This window comes from Oncorhynchus clarkii, chromosome 16, assembly GCF_045791955.1.
Source record: "Oncorhynchus clarkii lewisi isolate Uvic-CL-2024 chromosome 16, UVic_Ocla_1.0, whole genome shotgun sequence".
NCBI lineage: Eukaryota > Metazoa > Chordata > Actinopteri > Salmoniformes > Salmonidae > Oncorhynchus > Oncorhynchus clarkii.
The window spans coordinates 19,136,336-19,157,377 of record NC_092162.1 but is presented as its reverse complement, the minus strand read 5'-3'; the positions used below and the strand labels follow the sequence as shown (position 1 = coordinate 19,157,377).

The 21,042-nt window shown below is 42.8% G+C and overlaps 1 protein-coding gene across 1 annotated transcript in view; it reads left to right on the top strand.

Annotated features, from left to right (window-relative positions):
* LOC139368117 (DNA topoisomerase II alpha) overlaps positions 1–20,837 on the top strand; it is a 24,861-nt gene extending 4,024 nt beyond the window's left edge. Inside the window, exons 5-35 of the mRNA XM_071106697.1 lie at positions 88–233; positions 385–482; positions 617–829; positions 1,037–1,210; positions 1,516–1,617; positions 2,134–2,271; positions 2,400–2,538; positions 2,743–2,900; positions 3,352–3,477; positions 3,769–3,879; positions 4,235–4,340; positions 4,497–4,606; positions 5,824–5,916; positions 6,080–6,194; positions 7,826–7,947; positions 8,182–8,330; positions 8,618–8,849; positions 9,166–9,300; positions 9,587–9,787; positions 10,031–10,226; positions 10,560–10,657; positions 10,786–10,923; positions 11,908–11,991; positions 12,677–12,868; positions 13,034–13,163; positions 15,044–15,202; positions 17,357–17,519; positions 17,694–17,749; positions 17,862–17,975; positions 19,823–20,052; positions 20,271–20,837. Of these exons, the coding sequence (XP_070962798.1) occupies positions 88–233; positions 385–482; positions 617–829; positions 1,037–1,210; positions 1,516–1,617; positions 2,134–2,271; positions 2,400–2,538; positions 2,743–2,900; positions 3,352–3,477; positions 3,769–3,879; positions 4,235–4,340; positions 4,497–4,606; positions 5,824–5,916; positions 6,080–6,194; positions 7,826–7,947; positions 8,182–8,330; positions 8,618–8,849; positions 9,166–9,300; positions 9,587–9,787; positions 10,031–10,226; positions 10,560–10,657; positions 10,786–10,923; positions 11,908–11,991; positions 12,677–12,868; positions 13,034–13,163; positions 15,044–15,202; positions 17,357–17,519; positions 17,694–17,749; positions 17,862–17,975; positions 19,823–20,052; positions 20,271–20,402 (4,360 nt within the window). The 3' untranslated portion in view covers positions 20,403–20,837. The remainder of the gene's footprint in view (positions 1–87; positions 234–384; positions 483–616; positions 830–1,036; positions 1,211–1,515; positions 1,618–2,133; positions 2,272–2,399; positions 2,539–2,742; positions 2,901–3,351; positions 3,478–3,768; positions 3,880–4,234; positions 4,341–4,496; positions 4,607–5,823; positions 5,917–6,079; positions 6,195–7,825; positions 7,948–8,181; positions 8,331–8,617; positions 8,850–9,165; positions 9,301–9,586; positions 9,788–10,030; positions 10,227–10,559; positions 10,658–10,785; positions 10,924–11,907; positions 11,992–12,676; positions 12,869–13,033; positions 13,164–15,043; positions 15,203–17,356; positions 17,520–17,693; positions 17,750–17,861; positions 17,976–19,822; positions 20,053–20,270) is intronic.
* The last annotated feature ends 205 nt before the right edge of the window (positions 20,838–21,042 follow it).

The window sequence follows — 21,042 nt, the reverse complement described above, 5'->3', positions numbered from 1 at the left end:
TTTCAAAACATGAAATGTGTTAAACAGTGAATGAACTCTGTATGGCCTTACTGTAAGTGACTTGAGCTTGTGCTTGGTGTTTTTCAGTGAGAACAACTCCATCAGTGTGTGGAACAATGGGAAGGGCATCCCTGTGGTGGAGCACAAGGTGGAGAAGGTCTATGTGCCAGCTCTCATCTTTGGACAGCTCCTCACCTCCAGTAACTATGACGACGACCAGAAGAAAGTCACCGGTAAGACTTAATGAAATCAGACACTTATTGTCACTCGTTATTTACTCTCCAAGAAAAAGCGTACTCTATTGGTTCTCATTCCAATAGAGGAGTCTTGCATATTTTAAAAACCTGCCATCTATCTTCACATGTTATTGTACTCCATCTTTAGGTGGACGCAACGGCTATGGTGCCAAGCTTTGCAACATCTTCAGCAACAAGTTCACCGTGGAGACGGCCTGCAAGGAGTCCAAGAAAACCTTCAAGCAGGTTGGTCAAACTACCAACGGCACCTTACAATACACATCAATTTCTTGGAAGTCTGCTCAGGCTTGTGACGATGTATCCTATTACCGAAGTCTTAATTCTATTTGTTGTTACCTGTTCTCTTTGTGCCCCTGCAGACGTGGTATGACAACATGGGGCGGGCTGGGGAGCACAAGATCAGGCCGTTTGACGGCGCCGAGTTCACGTGTATCACCTTCCAGCCGGACCTGACCAAGTTCAAGATGCAGGCCCTGGACAAGGACACGGTGGCCATCATGACCCGACGGGCTTACGATATCGCCGGTGCCACCAAGGGAGTCCGCGTGTTCCTCAATGGCAAGAGGCTACCCGTAAGTGCAGGGTAACCTAGTGGTAAACTAGGCGCGATTGCCACACTAAGAAATGACTCTGCGCTATAGTGACTTTAACAGGATAACATCTGTTAAAGGACAATCTGTCCATACTGACGTCTCCAAATGTATTCCTTTGACGGTTGAAATGCTGTTGGACTGCAATGTTTGTCGGTTTTGATTACCAACATCTCTCTGTCCCTCTAGGTGACGAGTTTCCGGAGCTACGTGGACCTGTACCTGAAGGACAAGGTGGATGAGTTGGGCTCACCCCTCATTGTGGTCCATGAGGTGGTGAGTGAGCGCTGGGAGGTGTGCCTCACACTGAGCGAGAAGGGCTTCCAGCAAGTCAGCTTTGTCAACAGCATCGCCACCACCAAGGTAAAAAGGACAGTGGTCTAAGGGGCATGTGGTTTTGTTGTGATGTGTGTGTACAATGTTGGGTTTTGGATTGAGAAGATAAATGCAACTGTGAATGTACTCTAACTGGATAATATTGTTTTGGATTTTAATGTTACGGCTTACCAACCACTTGGTTTTATTACCGGAGTCATTTTCTATTGTTGGCAACAATATGTCACCATCTTGGTTCCTTTTCCACAAGTCATAATCTTAAAATAGTATGCATAACAAATATGTGGGACTACTATACATGGTTTCTGACTGTTCCTGTTCTTTGGCCCCAGGGTGGGAGACATGCTGACTACGTGGCAGACCAGGTGACTTCCAAGATCATTGAAGTTGTCAAGAAGAAGAACAAGGCTGGCGTGGTCGTCAAGCCTTTCCAGGTATATTTGACATTTAGCAGATGTTTTTTTTATCCAAAGTGACTTAGCCGTGCGTGAATAAATTTTTAGGGCTCGAGTGGCGTAGCGGTCTAAGGCACTTAATCTCAGTGCTAGAGGCGCCACTACAGACCCTGGTTCGATTCCAGGATCTATTACCGGTCGTGATTGGGAGTCCCGTAGGGCGGCGCACAATTGGCCCGACGTCGTTAGGGTTTGACTGGGTAGGCCGTCATTGTAAAATAAGATTATTTTTTTTCTTAACTGACTTGCCTACTTAAATAAAGGTTAAGTAAAAAATATAATTGTGTATGTGTGGTCCCGGGAATCGAACCCACTACCGCCAGGGTCTACCTACTAAGCTAAGAAAAAAAGGACCAGGTACCCCACCAAACTGACCCAGTCTCCCTGAGATGCCATATTTGCTGATCAAAGATGACAAGATAAAACTGTATTGTCCGTTACATTTTCATAACATGACTATTTTAATGAGATTGTACTTTGTCCACCTCTCCCCAGGTGAAGAACCACATGTGGATTTTTGTCAACTGCCTGATTGAGAACCCTACCTTCGACTCCCAGACCAAGGAGAACATGACCCTGCAGCAGAAGAGCTTCGGTTCCACCTGCCCCCTCAGTGACAAGTTTATCAAACAGGTAAACGGGGCCTAGCCTTAAGTTCATTGTTCCTTTTCTCCATAGAAAGTCCATTGTCACTCATACAAAATATCATACTCTTGTTTGGATTGAATCATTTTGTACATGGCTTATTGTCTGTCAACCAGGCCAACTCCTGTGGGATAGTGGAGAGCATCATGAACTGGGTGAAGTTCAAGGCCCAGACGCAGCTCAACAAGAAGTGCTCTGGCGTCAAGCACACCAAGATCAAGGGAGTGCCCAAACTGGACGACGCCAACGACGCAGGTAAATCCCATTCGTTATGATATGCATTTTAGTCTAGTCTGTCACGATTTTGCTTAAGAGGTTAGTCCTTAGTTCACTTCTAGTTACTTATAATCTACAGTTTTAAAACAAATCAATCAACTTGTTGATCTAGTAAAGTTTTACACCTAGTAATGATGTCATACGATTCAAAATAGTGAAGTCGCTGTGTTTCTCTACAACCAGGTGGTAAGAACTCCCACGGCTGCACTCTGATCCTGACGGAGGGAGACTCGGCCAAGACGCTGGCCGTGTCTGGTCTGGGCGTGGTGGGCAGAGACCGCTACGGAGTCTTCCCCCTCAGGGGAAAAATGCTCAACGTGCGGGAAGCCACTCACAAGCAGGTCAGAACAGGCATATAAAAAAAATTGAAGTTGGTGATCACTATATAGATATCTCTAAGGCTCTGCTGGGCATAATTGGGAATGCAATTGATAATGACTTTATCACTATGGGGAATTTTTTGTTCTGTGTTGAATCAAATCAAATGTATTTGTCACATACACATGGTTAGCAGATGTTAATGCGAGTGTAGCGAAATGCTTGTGTTTCTAGTTCCGACAATGCAGTAATAACCAACGAGTAATCTAACCTAACAATTCCAAAACTACTACCTTATACACACAAGTGTAAAGGGACAAAGAATATGTACATAAAGATATATGAATGAGTGAATCGATCCTCACCATATGTTTTACAAAGGGCCTCAACCTCTAGAATGTTAGGCATCTGCTGTGGTCGTCCACTATTGAACTAGTTGTTAATAGTTTGATCCCTGTGTGTCCCCTGTGTCAGATCATGGATAATGCTGAGATCAACAACGTCATCAAGATCCTGGGGCTGCAGTACAAGAAGAACTACAGCAACCCAGAATCCCTCAAGTCCCTGCGTTACGGCAAACTCATGATCATGACCGATCAGGTCTGCACTGTCTACTGGCAATTTCTCTGTGGAATTTAGAGCTTTTTGTCTGTGAACTCATTTATTCGAGTAGCTCATTGGAATGTTTTGTTTTTAACTGTAACCTTTATTTAGTCATGAAGTCCTATTGATTGAGATACTTTTCTCATGGTGACCTAGCCAGTAAAGCAGCTCTACTCCTAGAATGCAAATAATAATTGATCTTAATGGCCCTAGTCAGAGTAGACCAGTTGTCTCACTGACAGAACATTTCTCAGATCATTGATGCTCTCCTGTGTGGTTGTTTGACAGGACCTGGATGGCTCCCACATCAAGGGGTTGCTTATCAACTTCATCCACCACAACTGGCCCTCATTGCTACACCACAACTTCCTGGAGGAGTTCATCACCCCCATCATCAAGGTACATGGTACAGTCCAGTTGAGACTGACGGTTGCTGTTTTGGGCACACATACTTCAAGGCAACTCCCCATAGTGAACATCAATTTTTAATCCAGCTATATTAAATACAGCCATGCCGACTCTGTCTACAGAACTAAGATACTGTACAAGCAAGCTTCTACGTTATCCTGAACTAGTCTTTACATGCAACGCCAGTGCCATCTGTTGATGACATTTCATAACTGTAACAAATGCATACTGTATTTATATTATAGTTTTACAGTAGCAAGCATTTTGAGGTTTTTGCAAATATAGAGATCGGTTAATATTAACAAGTATAGCAAAGAGACAAATGTCAATTTTTGAATTCTTCCAGGCCACTAACAAGAAGCAGGAGCTGTCCTTTTACAGCATCCCAGAGTTCAGCGAGTGGAAGGAAGCACAGCCCAACATCAAATCTTGGAAAATAAAATACTACAAAGGTTTGTGCCCTGTGGTAGTGAAGCTGAACATGTAAGCAGCCACTTCCTATTTTTCCCATACCTGCCCCAAATCTTAAGGTGTATTTTATTTTTTACCATAACCCCCTCCCCATATATTTGGATGTGCTTCTAACATCACCACCTGTATCTATCCAGGTTTGGGTACCAGCACTTCGAAGGAAGCAAAGGAGTACTTCTCTGACATGCAGAGACATCGCATTCCCTTCAAGTACGCTGGACCTGTCGACGACGAGGCAATTACCCTGGTACGTTGGCCATTCACCCTCATTTGAATCCCTGTATAAAGGTTGAATAAAAAGAAATCGACTCCCATGACCAAACCAAGATCTTTCTCAATCAGCAGATCTTTATATTTTGATTGGAGAATCTTTCTCCGTCTATAGCCACATTTTTATGTGAAGTCATGCCGTATAAAAACATGTTTACCTCACGTTGTTGTGACAGAAACATGACTTGTCGGTACAATTTCATAAATGTCGGAAGACAATTTGTTCGGTCGACATGGTAGAATCTTTTTGTGTATGTAAAATGAATTATGTGACAATTCCAGCGGAAACTGTGCAAATGCATAAAATAAACAATTTCAAGGTAAACGAGTCACGTGATCATATGCTAAGTTGTACTACAACATGAACAAGAGTTTACGGGCATATGAAATAAAATGATCTTCATGGTGGTTAAGTGATGAGCTTGATGCAAATTTCCAGTAAATATTGAGGGTAATATTTGAATGCTGGTGACTTGATTGACTGACAAATTATGGGGCGGGGGGTGTATATTGCTTCATATAACCTGCCTGTCCAATTGATCAGTGAACTGCTGTCTAGAACATGCAGAAATGACAAATAAAAAATACAATGCACTGAAACCAATAGGGCTGTAACCAATGGTTATGGATAATCTTTCTTTGTGGAACAAATGGCTGACTGAAGGCCGTTTCTGTTGTAACGTGGACTCTACAATGTGATGACTTTGTTGCGCCTTGCTTAAACAAGCAAGTTGTTGTGGCAAACAACTATTTGGTTGTCTAGGCCAGGGTTTCCCAAACTGTCCTTGGTGCCTCGCTGGGTTAACATTTTTTTAAACTTTTGTTTTGCCCAGGTACTACACAGCTGACTCAAATAACCAACTCATCAACAAGCTTTGATTATTTGTATCTGATGTGTGTAGTGCTAGGGCAAAAAACATATGGCCCCCTCCCTGGGTGCACAAAGGACAGAGTTTGGGAAACCCTGGTCCTGCAGCAGCACATGCAGTCGGGAGGAGAGAGAACTGTACGTTCCGTGGACAGTTTATGTACACCACCCCATTCACAAAAATGCTTTGCTTCTACAGGCATGGAGTCAAGCAGACTGGCATCGATCTGTCACCAATTGGCTTGAAACCTAGCTTGTGATTCCGTTAGCGGTAGTTTCATCTGTGATCGAGTCTTACCCTCTTTTTTTTTTTTTTTTCTCCCTAGGCCTTTAGCAAGAAAAAGATTGAGGAACGTAAAGAGTGGCTGACCAACTTCATGGTCAATAGACGCCAGCGCAGGGAACACAACCTGCCTGAGGTACATCACTGGTGACCTTTGACCCTTTAGACAGCCCAACCATAGAAATGGAATTGGTAGAACAGATATTCCCAGTCAAGTCTGCTCTGTGATGGGTGGCTCATTCTAGTAATTATATTTATATGAGCCTAGTCATACCACCTTCTGTATTTTTGTGTTCCAGGAGTACCTGTATGGTCAAGCCACCGAGTCCCTGTCCTACAACGATTTTATCAACAAGGAGCTTGTGATGTTCTCTAACTCAGACAACGAGAGGTCCCTCCCCTGCCTAGTCGATGGTCAGTGGTGGAAAGGGGGTTGACCTTAAACAGTACTTGTTAAAGAGGGTAGTGCCTGCTGCAAAAATGTATTTTAAAAAACAATGTTTTTTGTGCGAACCAACCTTTTTTTTTGTTGCAACTGTTTGTTGGTTTTACATTGCACCAGCCAAAGTTCTTCGCTATAAACAGTTACTTAGTTCATCCAGGAAATATATAAATCTATACCACTTGAAACGTTAACTATATAGACTTGAACTATGTCGTGACTATCATTACTGTTATTTATTGAATAATTACCTACTATATTTAATTATTACTCGATTTAAAGTAACGATTAACTCATTAGGAATTTTGGGCACCACAGGAATAGTTCTTTAACGAGTTACTACCTCCCAACTTAAACTCTAAAGATATTATAAATATCTCTTACATCAATAAGTCACTTATTAATTAATACCTCGTCAGTCTCATTCTGAACATTGACTGCGTAAATCTGCACGAACCCTAACCTAATTGATGAATCAGCGATACACAAATTGCCTTAGTAAATAAATAACTAATCACACACTCACACGGTATAGGTTATTGATTACTAACAATGCGATAAAGTCCCTAGTGGACTAACCCAACAGAAAGGGGGTGGTGAAAGATAAAGAGCAGGAGAGACGGAGAGCGAGCACTTATCATACATGCATTTAGAAACTATGCTCACCGTAAATATGAATATTTGGCACCCTAACAACCGCTCATTTGGATTAGAAATGCAACATGTATTTACGCTTAGATGTCTTTCTCTGTCTCTGAAACCACTCGGTCCGTCTATGAGAAGTAGTTCGATGCAAGTCTCTGGGTGTCCACCAGAGGTCACAATGTCCTTAGTTGTGGGCTTCTTTGTCTTGAATGTTGGAAGGATACATCAGATGTACCATACGGTGTTGAGGGAACTGTTCTTCCCTAGCGTCAATTGTCCTAGACTCCTTCACATGCAGAGCTGCAGACGGTGCATGTTTTAGTCTAGTCTTCACCCGTTGAGTTTCAGAGTCTTACCATTTCCTGGTCTTTCTGGTAGTTTTAACCACTTCAACCTGTGGACTGTTCTCTGGTCTATTTAAATTCTCAGCAAGTCCTTTTAAGCCTTCTGGCCTTGGAGGGCAGTTCCATCAAGTAGGCACAAACTCTGACCTCATTATGGGTGTGGTTTAGTGTGCAACAGACCTGAAAAACCATTCTCATTAGACTGAACTCACATTTCTATCTTTTTAAACAGTTTCATCGTTCTTCATATTGTATGAACATCCTATAGGGTGGAAAAATTACAGCTAAGTTACAGTATTTCTGATACTTTTAATGACATCACAAAATAGACATTAATTTTCCATATTCCATCCCTCATCGGATGTTGAAATATATTGTCCCTGTCTTTTATGAAGTTTTGGCAAGAGTTTCTCTACACACAGCACATTCCTTTGTTCAATATTGCAGGGCGTGAGAGAGTTTACAACTGGCGTTAAGTCCTAAAACCAGCCCAATTCCCCCATTCCTCTCTGGTGGGAGGGGTTGGCTGGCTTTCAGTCACCAAGGAGAAAGTCATGACAACTAGGAGAGCTAAATACACACAATCAAAACTGATATACTGTTGTGTCTCCCAGGTCTGAAGCCGGGCCAGAGGAAGGTGCTGTTCTGCTGCTTCAAGAGGAATGACAAGCGGGAGGTGAAGGTGGCTCAGCTGGCTGGTTCCGTGGCCGAGATGTCAGCCTATCACCATGGAGAGGTGAGACCCAGTGAACTGTGGGGAAATGTAGTGACAACTTTCAATATCCCTCGACTCAATTTGTTGGTTTCTATTTTGTTTATTGTTGGATCGGTATTGTAGTACTCATAAGGGTATTAATAAGTGACCATTTTTCTGACATACCATGGTAAAAGACTACAACATGTAGACTAGAGTTTGTCTTCAACCTCTTTCAGAATGGACTGTCATCCTCTGTGTCTCTCTCTCTGTCAGAGCTCTCTCATGATGACCATCGTTGGCTTGGCCCAGAACTTTGTGGGCAGCAACAACTTGAACCTGCTGCAGCCTCAGGGTCAGTTTGGCACGCGGCTGCACGGTGGCAAGGACTCTGCCAGCCCCCGTTACATCTTCACCATGCTCAGGTCAGCGCCACAAGATGCTCTGGATATGCCACTCCCTGTTATGATGCAGCGTACTTGGTTCCGTGAAGTTTCTTGGCGACGACTACATAGACATGAAGCTTTTAGAATCGCCTCCATTCGATGTGGCTTGCCTAAGCGGCCGCTGCGGTCTTGACAATACATAGACGGAGGGCTTAGGAGGTCACTTCAATTCCAGAGATAGACATTAGCACAGTTTCGACCACTGTCTTCGCCAGGCTGCCGTGTTTGTCAGTGACATAAGACTACTCTCTCTCCCCCCCCTAAAGCCCCCTGGCCCGTCTACTCTTCCCTGCGGTGGACGACAACCTGCTGAAGTATAACTATGACGACAACCAACGCGTGGAGCCTGAGTGGTACATCCCCATTATCCCCACCGTGCTAGTGAACGGCGCCGACGGCATCGGCACGGGCTGGGCAAGCCGCATCCCCAACTTCGGCGTCCGCGAGATCGTCAATAACATCCACCGCATGCTGAACGGGGAGGAGCCGCTGCCTTTGGTGAGGGGAGATTCGTTAAAGGCCTATATAAATGGGAGCTAGGAGTTGGGATGGGTTTAAGATCGAATGCCCTTTATGCGTTCAGAATGTGTACAGGACGAGTCAATCAAGGCCTAATCAAGAATCCATACTCAGTATTTCTTCTTTCGGATGTGAAATCTAGATAAAATATGTTTTAGTGACTGTTCCTTTGGTTTGGGATTGGCCCATAGTTTCAGATCCAGTTATAGTTTGACATTTTGTTACAATCAAGTTCTCAATCAAACCTTTCCTTCTCAAGGATTCAAATGTAAACAAAATGACTTGTTCTGTTCAGCTCCCCGGCTACAAGGGTTTCAAAGGCACCATTGACCAACTGATGACGAATCAGTACATGAACAGTGGAGAGGTGGCCATCATCGACAGCACCACCATCGAGATCTCTGAGCTACCCGTCAAGACATGGACACAGGTTGGTACATAGTTTTATACCCTGGTCTTGGGTAAATCAGTTGGGTGGTTTATCTTTACTTGATAGAAGTCGGTGTCAAGTCACTGTCCTGCTATATGAATATACAGTAGCATAGTAGTGCCTTGGATCCATAAGAACAATGGTTTGAATCTGTTTGCCCTTTGCAAACGGAAAACGTAAATCTTGTTCTTATTTGACAAGTTCAGGTTATACCTCTGTTTCAAAAAAATGTCCGCCTACTGAACACAACCCAGGTAAATTCTCCATGTCTTCCCCTCTCCCTCAGACCTACAAGGAGAACGTGCTGGAGCCCATGCTGAACAGCACAGAGAAGGTTCGGGCCCTCATCACCGACTACAAGGAGTACCACACGGACACCACGGTGCGCTTTGTGGTCACAATGACAGAGGAGAGGCTGAGGGAGGCCGAGGCGGCTGGCCTGCACAAGGTCTTCAAGCTGCAGCAGTCCCTCACTTGCAACTCAATGGTAATGATCACCCTACCACAAACATGCTACTACTCCCTCAAATAATGTTTAGTCCCATCGTATAATTAATTATTGACTTCTGGTTCCATTTTGTAATGATTGTTTTCATTTGTCTTAAATTGATACTCTGAAGGGTACTACTCATTCCCCAGAAATATAGTACTGCAACAAGACAGTAGACAAGCAGAACATTCAATGTGATGTTTTATATCTATCAGAATAACCTCTCTCCTTGCCCCTCAGGTGCTGTTTGACCATGTGGGCAGCCTGAAGAAGTATGAGTTGGTGCAAGATGTGCTGAGGGATTTCTTTGAGTTAAGGATGAAGTACTACGTTCTGAGAAAGGACTGGCTGGCTGGCATGCTGGGGGCAGAGAGTGCCAAGCTCACCAACCAGGCCCGGTTCATCTTGGAGAAGATTGAGGGAACCCTGATCATCGGTAGGTACCAGCGCTCCTTCCCCTATGACAATTAGTTTTGCTTACCTGTAGGGTGGGAGCCATATTGAAACCCTGCTGTGACACCCCCCCCCCCCCCCCCCCACCCCCCCTCCAGATCTGCAAACATCCAACAGTAGATTCTGTGTTCAAGTCCACACACACACAATGCTCTTGTGTTTTCATTCACCCTCAGATTGGCATAGGCAATGTAATGTTAGCTGTTGTACTATTTCTGTGAATTTCATGGAAAGCCCATGCTGCTGGTTGGGTGACATTTTATTTCTTGCTTTTTTTAAAGGTAGCCATTGTATGTCTGTCTCGCCCTTTCTCCAGAGAACAAGCCAAAGAAACAGCTGATCCTCATGCTGACAGAAATGGGCTACGACTCCGACCCTGTCAAGGCCTGGAAAGAGGCTCAGGAGAAGAACACGGTAGTTAATTTCATTCCCCAATATCTGACCATACTCCTAATTTGTTTCTTGTTTTTCTTTGATCATATAATGCAAAATCCAACCCACAGTTATGATATCATGAGCGTTATTTGTCTCCCCTATTGAAGACTGTGGAGGAAACGGGGGATGATGAGGACAAAGAGGAAGACACCACTGGGCCAGACTACAACTACCTGTTAAACATGCCTATGTGGTACCTCACCAAGGAGAAGAAAGAGGAGCTGTGCAAACAGAGGGATGCCAAGGTCATTTGTGAACTAATGTTTCATTTTGGTTTTATACATGGGTTTGTAGCATCGTGAGTCTGTAGTTCAAGTTGACTACAAAATCCACAATGCAATGCTCTTTATGGGCTGGCTAGGTAGCAAGCAAACATGGCTACACACAGTAATACCAAAGACAATATTGGTATCTAAAGTAGCTAGTTAGTGCAGTTTAGGCAATTTTACAGATATTCATTTAAGAGTCTAGCATCTCACCATGTTCAACCTGCAGATCGATGTTCCTCCGAGTGGAGTTCGACACTCGTAAAGACAGATACTTTTGAGGAGATGGGGAAACGTTGCCCATGCTACGTCAATGTGCCACGCAGTGTATTCTGGGACAATGAGTTCTCTTCAGAGTGAAGGGGAGTCTATTGGGTGCTAGCTCAAAACCATATATGTATGGATTTCATCAACAAGTGCATTACAAATATTTTCAGATGTGAGATAATTAACTTGCTATCTGTAGTATCGTATAGCTTTGGAATCGTGACATTACGTACTCTAGGAAAATAGGCACATTTCTCAGCATATACATTGACTTTGAGGGGGGTCGCATGGCGACGGGTTTAGCAGCCACGTGACTCAGCATGATGTAATGCGTTCCTTCATTCATTGGATTCCTATCTCCTTCCTTTATCTCTGGCAATGGTACCATGCAATGCACCCTGGATTAAAGCCCTCCTTTAAATGGCACATTTCTCGAGTTGGGAATGCCGCAAAACAATTATCAATGGCTCATTGGAGAGAAGACAACCTCCAGAGTTATGAAATCTGACATGTATTAAAGACGTTTTCGCAGTCTAACAGTCATGTTCCTGTTAACTTCCAGTGTAGTGAGCGACTTTATCACAGTGCGAATTTCTGCCTGCTTTAACGCCAATAACTGAACCATGAAATCACCCAGGGAATCGATAGAACATCACTGATGCACTAAATCGCCGTAACTTCGCTCCTCTCATGCAGCTGACCGAACTGAACACAGTGGAGAAGAAGAGCCCAGCTGATCTCTGGAAGGAGGACCTCGCTGCCTTCACTGAGGAGCTGGAGGTAACACGACATGACCAATCACATATGTCATTCTGTAACAACACTTTTGTCATTCTGTAGCATTGTCTTTCCTGTAACATTCTGTTATAACGGCACCACTCATTCTATAACATTTTGTCATTCCCTAACGGCACTATTCATTGGTTGCTCCTCTGTCAGTTGGTCTCATCGTGGCCATCGTTATGAATGTTCTATGGACCTCCGGAGTCATATTGGTGCAAATTACAGATGGCTTGGAAATATGACGACCGCGCTAAAGTTGGCAAATAATTAGTAGGAAACAAATTTTCTGTCATTGTCGTCAAATGTACTTTATAGAGGTCAATGTTGCCGTTAGCTAGCGAAGTCAGTGCTGTCCCCTGAATCTTTGCTAGCTAGCTAAAGTTATATTCCATCTAGTCAATCTGGCGAAATCACAATGATAGCAAAGGTTTTTCCTACTAATTGTCATCGTGTTTCCAAGCCTCAGACAAATAATCAGCGCTCATTGAGTAGAATGTTCAGTCCTAAATCGGCCATAAAAGGAACATTCAAAACAATATAGTGACGAAACGTGCAACCCATGAAGTCATTCATTCCATAAGAACAAGTAGAATTCTGTAACGTTATGTTATTTCATAACACCTGGGTCAAGTAATCATCACTGTCATGTAATATATTTGACTCTCTGGGTTTTCTTCCACAGCGTGTGGAGGAGAATGAGCGGCAGAATGCCAGCATGCCCGTGGTGACGGGAAAGGCTGGCAAAGTGAGGAAGGTGGGGAAGGTGAAGCAGGAGACCATGCCCACGCCCCAGGGACGCCGCGTCATCCCACGCATTACCAGCACCATGAAGGCTGAGGCCACCAAGAAGGCCATTATCCAGAAAGGCAAAAAGGTCAGTGCCTCTTCTGGAACCTTTTTGTGTTAAACCCTAACTAGACTACAATAATCATTTTTAGATTTTATGTAGTTCACTGGTAAAGGAACTTGTTGGAGATGGTAATGGACTTACTTTTATTTATTTATTTATTTATAATTCAATTTTGATATTTGTTTTTAGGGTGAGGAAGTGGTGATGAAGATGGAGTTTGATGAGGATGGAGGAGAGAACGGAGAGCCGGCTGCTGCTGAGGAGATTAGCCTGGCAGAGCGACTGACCGAGACACTTAAAGCACCAGCCAAGAACAAAGGTGAGGATAAGGATTTGATTTTACCAGAATCATCCCCCATTGGCCGCTTCCAGTAGAGGTGTAGTGACATGTTTTGTGGATTTATTTTGTATGCTAGAAAGTTAACACAAGTATTTAAATGTATTATATAGATCAGGGGTGTTGAACATGTATGTTCAACCAGGCCCGTGAGTGGTTTGAGTAAAACGGTTTCAATTAACCTACATTTAGTCTCTTCACTCTGTCCAGCTTGCTAACAGTCATGGAAATGAAAGCTAGACAGGGTGCATCAAATTCAATAAGTGATGTATCGAGTAGAGGTCGACCGATTAATCGGAATGGCCGATTTCATAACAATCGGAAATCGGTATTTTTGGACACCGATTTGGAAGATTTAAACATTTTACATCTAACTAGGCAAGTCAGTTAACACATTCTTATTTTCAATGATGGCCTAGGAACGGTGGGTTAACTGCCTTGTTCAGGGGCAGAAAGACAGCTTTTTACCTTGTCAGCTCGGGGATTCAATACACAAGTATATATTTTTAAACCTGCATATTTAGTTAATATTGCCTGCTAACATGAATTTATTTTAACTAGGGAAATGGTGTCACTTCTCTTGCAACAGAGTCAGGGTATATGCAGCAGTTTGGGCCGCCTGGCTCGTTGCAAACTGTGTGAAGACTATTTCTTCCTAACAAAGACAGCCAACTTCGCCAAATGGGGGATGATTTAATAAAAGCGTATTTGCGAAAAAAGCACAATTGTTGCACGACTGTACCTAACCATAAACATCAATGCCTTTCTTAAAATCAATACACAGAGGTATATATTTTTAAACCTGCATATTTAGCTAAAAGAAATCCAGGTTAGCAGGCAATATTAACCAGGTGAAATTGTTACTTCTCTTGCGTTCATTGCACAGAGACAGGGTATATGCAACCGTTTGGGCCGCCTAAATTGATTGTATTGATGTATTTATTAAGTTAAAATAAGTGTTCATTCAGTATTGTTGTAATAGTCATTATTACAAATAAATGTTAAAAATCGGCCGATTTTTAATCGGTATCGGCTTTCTTTGGTCCTCCAATAATCGTTATCGGCGTTGAAAAATCAGTCGGTCGACCTCTAGTATAGAGGACTACTTTAGCTAATATTGACGTAGAGGAAATAATACATTTTAGGTTCGGCCCTCCAGACCTCTGTAAAGACAATGCGGCCACTAGGCTTTGACACACCTGCCATATTATCAATAAAAAGGATATTAAAATATTACTTTTTTTGTACAAATATTGTGTCCATAAGTTTTCATTGATACCGCCTTGAAAATCGATCATTACAAAGAGATATATAAATATACATACACACACAAGGATTTTGAGCATTCCTTCCATTGGCACACTTATCAGGGGAGGGTCACCATATAAAATACACTTATCGTACCATTTTAGTATGTCAGAAATTTGAGGATTCCATTGATAATTTGGTGTCTAAATGGTGTCATTGGTGTTAATTTAAATGAAGAGGAAATGTTGGGAGATTAGTCATAGCACTTTAGTGAATTCTTTTTTGTAAGGGTTTATGACCTTAGATTTGCGCTTCTGTCGCCTCTTAAGAAAATCCTAAATTTGTCATTGTTACCACTGTTACTACTCCTACTGGTGGCACGATGTTATCCTAATAGTAAAGGCACGATGTTATCCTAATAGTAAATGTGTGTGTGTGTATTTATTTATTTATTTATTTATATTTATATAAGCTGCCATATTAGTTGGTTTTAGAATGGGGAGATATACACAAATACATTTTAAAAACAAATGCCGCCACAATTCAAGAATGACCTCTGGTAACATACATAATCTGTGATTCACTGACTAACCAAAGGCCCTATTCCCCTGCAGTATCAAAGTCATTGGGCAAACAGACCACCCTGTCGTTCAAGCCCATGGCGGCCAAGAGGAACCCGTGGTCTGACGATTCTGGCTCAGACAGTGAGTTGGTGATTCCACTGGATGTTGACCCAGTGATACCCAAGGAGAAACCTAAACGCAAAGCCAAAGGTGAGACACTACCCAGAGGGGAAGAGGCAAAAATTGCTACTTGGTGAATTTGTGAGGCATATAAGACATTGCGAGATGCAGATTAGTAAGACATATGCGCACGGTTCTACCTGCCCCTCATGCTGGCCTGCCTGCTCTTTCTCTTCATTATTGACACTAGTGTGTTTGGTCTATTGCATGTAGAATAGACTCGTTTAGGCTATGGGATTGATGTCGCCGGGATACAGTAGGCTATCTTCGGGCCAGTCTTGCGAGCATGGGCTACTCTTTGTTGCTGAATGGGTGGGGGGGTTTGTCTTATGAAATTACCATAGTTTACCCGGTGTAGAATGTATAGATTACCCGTTTCACATATAATGGTATGTGGCCCATTTGAAAGCGCTACGGCATGTTTGTCTGTTAGGGTAGGCGTTTTAAACGCAGACACAACTTTCTCTGGAGGCATTATACTTGTCTGTAAAGCAATGCCCCTTCTGAAGCGGTATTAACCACCATCGGTAGGTGACCAGACCTGTCAATACTAGCCTGCCTGCGCACACCTCTTTCCTTTAAAACATTTTTAGAAGCACTTTAAAGTTATACAGTGGGGAGAACAAGTATTTGATACACTGCAGGTTTTCCTACTCACAAAGCATGTAGAGGTCTGTAATTTTTAGGTACACTTCAACTGTGAGAGACGGAATCTAAAACAAAAATCCAGAAAATCACATTTGTAGGATTTTAAATTAATTTGCATTTTATTGCATGACATAAGTATTTGATACATCAGAAAAGCAGAACTTAATATTTGGTACAGAAACCTTTGTTTGCAAATACAGAGATCATACTGTAGTTCTTGACCAGGTTTGCACACACTGCAGCAGGGATTTTGGCCCACTCCTCCATACAGACCTTCTCCAGATCCTTCAGGTTTCGGGGCTGTCGTTGGGCAATACGGACTTTCAGCTCCCTCCAAAGATTTTCTATTGGGTTCAGGTCTGGAGACTGGCTAGGCCACTCCAGGACCTTGAGATGCTTCTTACGGAGCCACTCCTTAGTTGCCCTGGCTGTGTGTTTCGGGGCGTTGTCATGCTGGAAGACCCAGCCACGACCCATCTTCAATGCTGGTTGTTGTTGGCCAAGATCTCGCGATACATGGCCCCATCCATCCTCCCCTCAATACGGTGCAGTCGTCCTGTCCCCTTTGCAGAAAAGCATCCCCAAAGAATGATGTTTCCACCTCCATGCTTCACGGTTGGGATAGTGTTTTAGATTCCGTCTCTCACAGTTGAATTGTAACTACGATAAAAAGTACAGACCTCTACATGCTTTGTAAGTAGGAAACCTGCAAAATCGGCAGTGTTATCAAATACTTGTTCTCCCCACTGTATATCGTGACTTACCAAGACATTTTAGTAGAACGAAAGCTAGGCAGACTACCCTGAGCATAATTCTGTGGATTTATTTTCTTTTTCATATGTCAGTTTTAAACATTACAATTTGTTTCCCATTTGTCGCATCCCTGGTCTAAACCACCCGAACAGTTCTAAATCGGCAATTGCGTTACCCAGCAGTCACTTATATACTCATTGGCATCCCATGCTCGCGTGTAATTCATCAAGCCCACCAGGCAATATGACAGTCCCGGTGCCTCAAGTGTTATGTCTGGCTGCTTGTTCTGTTTCATGATTTGGGGGTCTTTGAAGACTCCAGACACTTCCTCTGAGTAATTAGCTGTACTACTCACTTCTGATTAGGCTTGTCTCAGAACTTAGCTTGATTACTTACTGTATGTTGAGGACATTCCCATGTCTCTCGTACTTCCATACAGGAAGCTGTTATTTTGGCACAACCTAACAGTAACATGCTGTCTAACAGTTGCTAATTTTTACAGGAGTAGAAAGGGATGCCTGCCTTTAACAGCATGTGTTGCACTAACTTTATTTAAGGTCTATTTTTGTATTTTTTTTCTCACAAATTTTGTGGTAGTTAGTCTTGTCTCATCACTGCTAAGTTGCTGGGTGGCCTGATTAGTAAGAAAAGAAAAGGTAGCCAGCTAGCCGCACTTTGTGCCTCTGATCAAAAACATGTATCAACCAACTTTTCAACAACAAGCTGGGTTTGTGATTAGTGTTCATGCAGTGATAATGCAACAAGTGTTGTCTTTTCCCAAAGCTGCTGTGAAGTACAACCTGTACAGCAGTGAGGATGAGTTCGACTGTGGGCTGAGCTCCCCCAAGAAGGCAGCGTCCGATGATGACGACTGCTTTTTCCCCGAGGCCAACTCTGCGATCGATAGCGAGGCAGACTCTCCACCGCCTAAGGCCCCTAAGCCCAAGTGAGTCTATGATGAATAGTATAGTTTAACAGGATTTTTTTTGTAGGCCTGGTGACACGGGTGATAATTGTTGGGGTAATGCAGTGAGTTAAGCCTATGTAAGCAATAGTCTAAACTCTGCACATTTTATTTAATTGCGAATCCTGACACCAGTCAAACTATCTCTTCATATAGAAAGATGGTGAAAAGCAAATCAGCGACTGTAAGTGAAGATAAAAGCAAATCCAGCTGTAAGTATATTCCAGACCTTCCCACCCCAATGGCACACTGGCAGACAACTGAGGTGATTCTTGGACTAGCACAGTTGAAAATGTAATCCAAACTTGTTTCTGTGTTCTGCAGCTCAGTCTGATGGCGATGATGCGATGGCCTCTATGCCTGCAGCCAAACCCAAGGCAGCTCCCAAGAAACCAGCAGCTCCCAAGAAAACAGCAACCGCCAAGAAGAAGCCTGCAGGTACTATAGAACACCTCTAGCCCTGCACTGATAATACTGCAGTAGTTGTGACATTAGCTTTCTGCTTCAATGAGTAATAAAACGTGTACAGGTAACTGTCAAAATAAAGGAAACACCAACTGTCTTAATAGGGTGTTGGGCCACCAAGACCGCCAGAACAGCATTAATGCACCTTGGCTGGATGCGACACTATTCTTCCATGACAAAATTCATCATTTGGTTGTGGTGGAAAATGCTGTCTCAGGCGGCTACTCCAGAAACTCCCATAATTGATAAATTGGGTTGAGATCTTGTGACACACGACCTTTAAACCAGAGATTCTCGAACTTTTAGGGCCGGTGACCCATTTTGTGATAGCAAATTTTATTAGGGACACCCCCCATCCCGGGTCTCGGGCCCTGAGAAGGAACATTTTAAAAGCCTGCTTCTCAGCATCGGTGATAGAATTGTGAAGTTTACAAGCTGTTAGTAATATTAATTTAAAAACGTGTATTTTGAGATCTGGCCTGGGCCCTACTTTGAGAGTCCATGCTTTTTAAACCCCCCCTCCCCTTTATGTTTCTCTGAGACCCCTCTTTCAAAGTCAGAGCTCTTCTAGCCATGGTAGACAAGAGTGGGAATTTTTATACATGAACGTAAGCAATGTTCCCTCTAAGCTGCGTGCGTGTGTGGCCGTGCACCACCTCCAGGAAACCACGCAGAAATGCCAGGCAGACGCAATAAATTTTACTTCACTAAGTTCACCCCGTTACTTTGCAGTATGTTTTTTTTCTGTGATTAAATCAACATTATCAACTGGGTGGATGGAACCCTGAAAGCTGTGATATATCAGACCGTATACCACGAGTATGACAACATTTTATTTTTACTGCTCTAATTATGTTTGTAACCTGTTGAAATATAGCAATAAGGCACCTCGGAGTTTGTGTTATATGGCCAATATACCACAGCTAAGGGCTGTATCCAGGCACTCCGCGTTGCGCGTAAGAATAGCCCTTAGCTGTATTATGTTGACCATATACCACACCCCCTCGGGCCTTATTGCTTAATTATATCGGCCCCTTTTCAATACAACAAATGGAACTTTGCAGGATTGAGTCTGATTTTGTTGTATGCTGAGCCAGAGCTCGACAGAGTATAATTCTATTGGCAGGGGTAGCCGATGAGCGGTCTTTCAATCAGCTTGTCAGTGAATGTGCTTTTCGGATCGAAGGTGCACATTTCTTAATATTCTTTGATAGTTAGTGAATTATTAGCCCAGTTATAGATAAGTGTATATAGGTCAGAAATGGGGAGTTACTGCTTCCTCCAAGAGCACAAAACGTGTAGGCTACATTTTCAAGTTGTCTTGAAAGCCAGTCAGGTAAAAAGTTTGTCTTAAAGGGGCAGTTTTGTATTTTGCGACAGGCTTGAATATGCAAATAAGCCAATAGACAGAGGGGTAGCCTACATTGTCTAATTCTCTGTATGGTAATAATAATTCATTGTATTTTGTATAGTGGTTTGTCATACGATGCAATTTAGTCACCTATTTGGCCTATGGTGTTACAGACCAAGTAAAAAGTAATTCATGTCAAGCCCTTCATAATGTAAAAAAAAACGTTTAAGTCTCATGCAATGTAGACCTGCATTGAACTCCACATATAGGCTATATCATAGTAATCTAAAGCCATTTCCATGTGAATGTTATTGGATTTGCACTACATTATGCTCGAATAGGTAGCCCTCATTTACTCAAGTGTTTCCTTTATTTTGTCAGTTAACTATATTTACATGTTGTATATCCTGGATGATGTTATATTGAGGGATTATTCTGAACAGACTCCTAACCCCATCATCCCCTCCAGATGCGAAGCAGCCGTCCATCATGGATGCTCTGTCCAAGCCCAAGCCAGCCTCCAAAACCGCCACCAAGAAGATCCCATCGTTTGACTCCAGCGACTCGGACGGCTCGTCCAATGCCCCGTCTAGGGCCGCGCCGGCCAAGCGCAAGGCCCTGGACAGTGACGACTCGGACAGAAGCTCTGATGACCTCATGTCCCGCATCAAGGGCAAGAAGACTACCGTCGCCAGCAAGGTGAGTCCAAACAGTGGCGGTTCTAGCATTGATGTGAGCCAAGTTATTGATAATGCAATGATATCCTGAGACTTTTTACAATTGACATGGTGCTGGACAATATCAACTTAAGCTTGTTAACCATGAATTCAGGTTTGCACCCTCCCACCTTGTCAGATCCCTCACTCTGAAATAAATTCACTTCAATTTGGATGTTTTCTTCCTGCATCTCCTTGTAGAAAACAAAAGTGTGGGATGATGACAGCTTCCATATATCAGATGAGGAGGTTGTGGCTCCCAGGAGCAAAGCAGTCCGTGCCAAGAAACCCGTCGCTTACAACTTTGACTCGGACTCTGATGAGGACTTTTAGGTTGGAGCATCCCGTTCTCTTATATGGTCAATGTCTCCTGTTATCAAGGATATTACAACTGAAGTCCCTTTTAATGAATCGATGTTTTTATATACTTCACTGCCGCTTGGCCATTTATGGCTTTGCTTTGTAACATTAGAAGTCTTGATTGCTTTTGCACAGAAGACTGGTTATATTAGAATTTTATCATACCTGTAAGAAAAATAAGACTTGTTTAAAAGCTAATAACAAACCGATGTCCTATGAAGGATTATTCTCACACATCTTGCAAATGCCAAACTTTGACAAATGTTATGCTGAATAATTTCACTAGTTTTAACCTATTTGTTACAGTCTTCGGTTTTCATCTTTTTATTCATATTCTGTCTTGTCATGTAAATATTTAATTGGATGTCTTTTTATATTTGTTTTGGGAAATAAAGTAGTTGCTTGTTATCATGTGGTGGTTGTGTTTGTTAGTAATTGGGAGGAGTTCCATGTAAATTTGAAATCACGCAATGCTTAATTAACAGCTTTGGAATTTAGCATTCCCGTTTATTTGCTTTGACACATCTCAGTACAGATGTGCTCCTTATCGCAAATGAGCAGAAGTGTATTCGGTGATTTGGAATGTTCAACATTGCAGACAGAAATGGAAAGA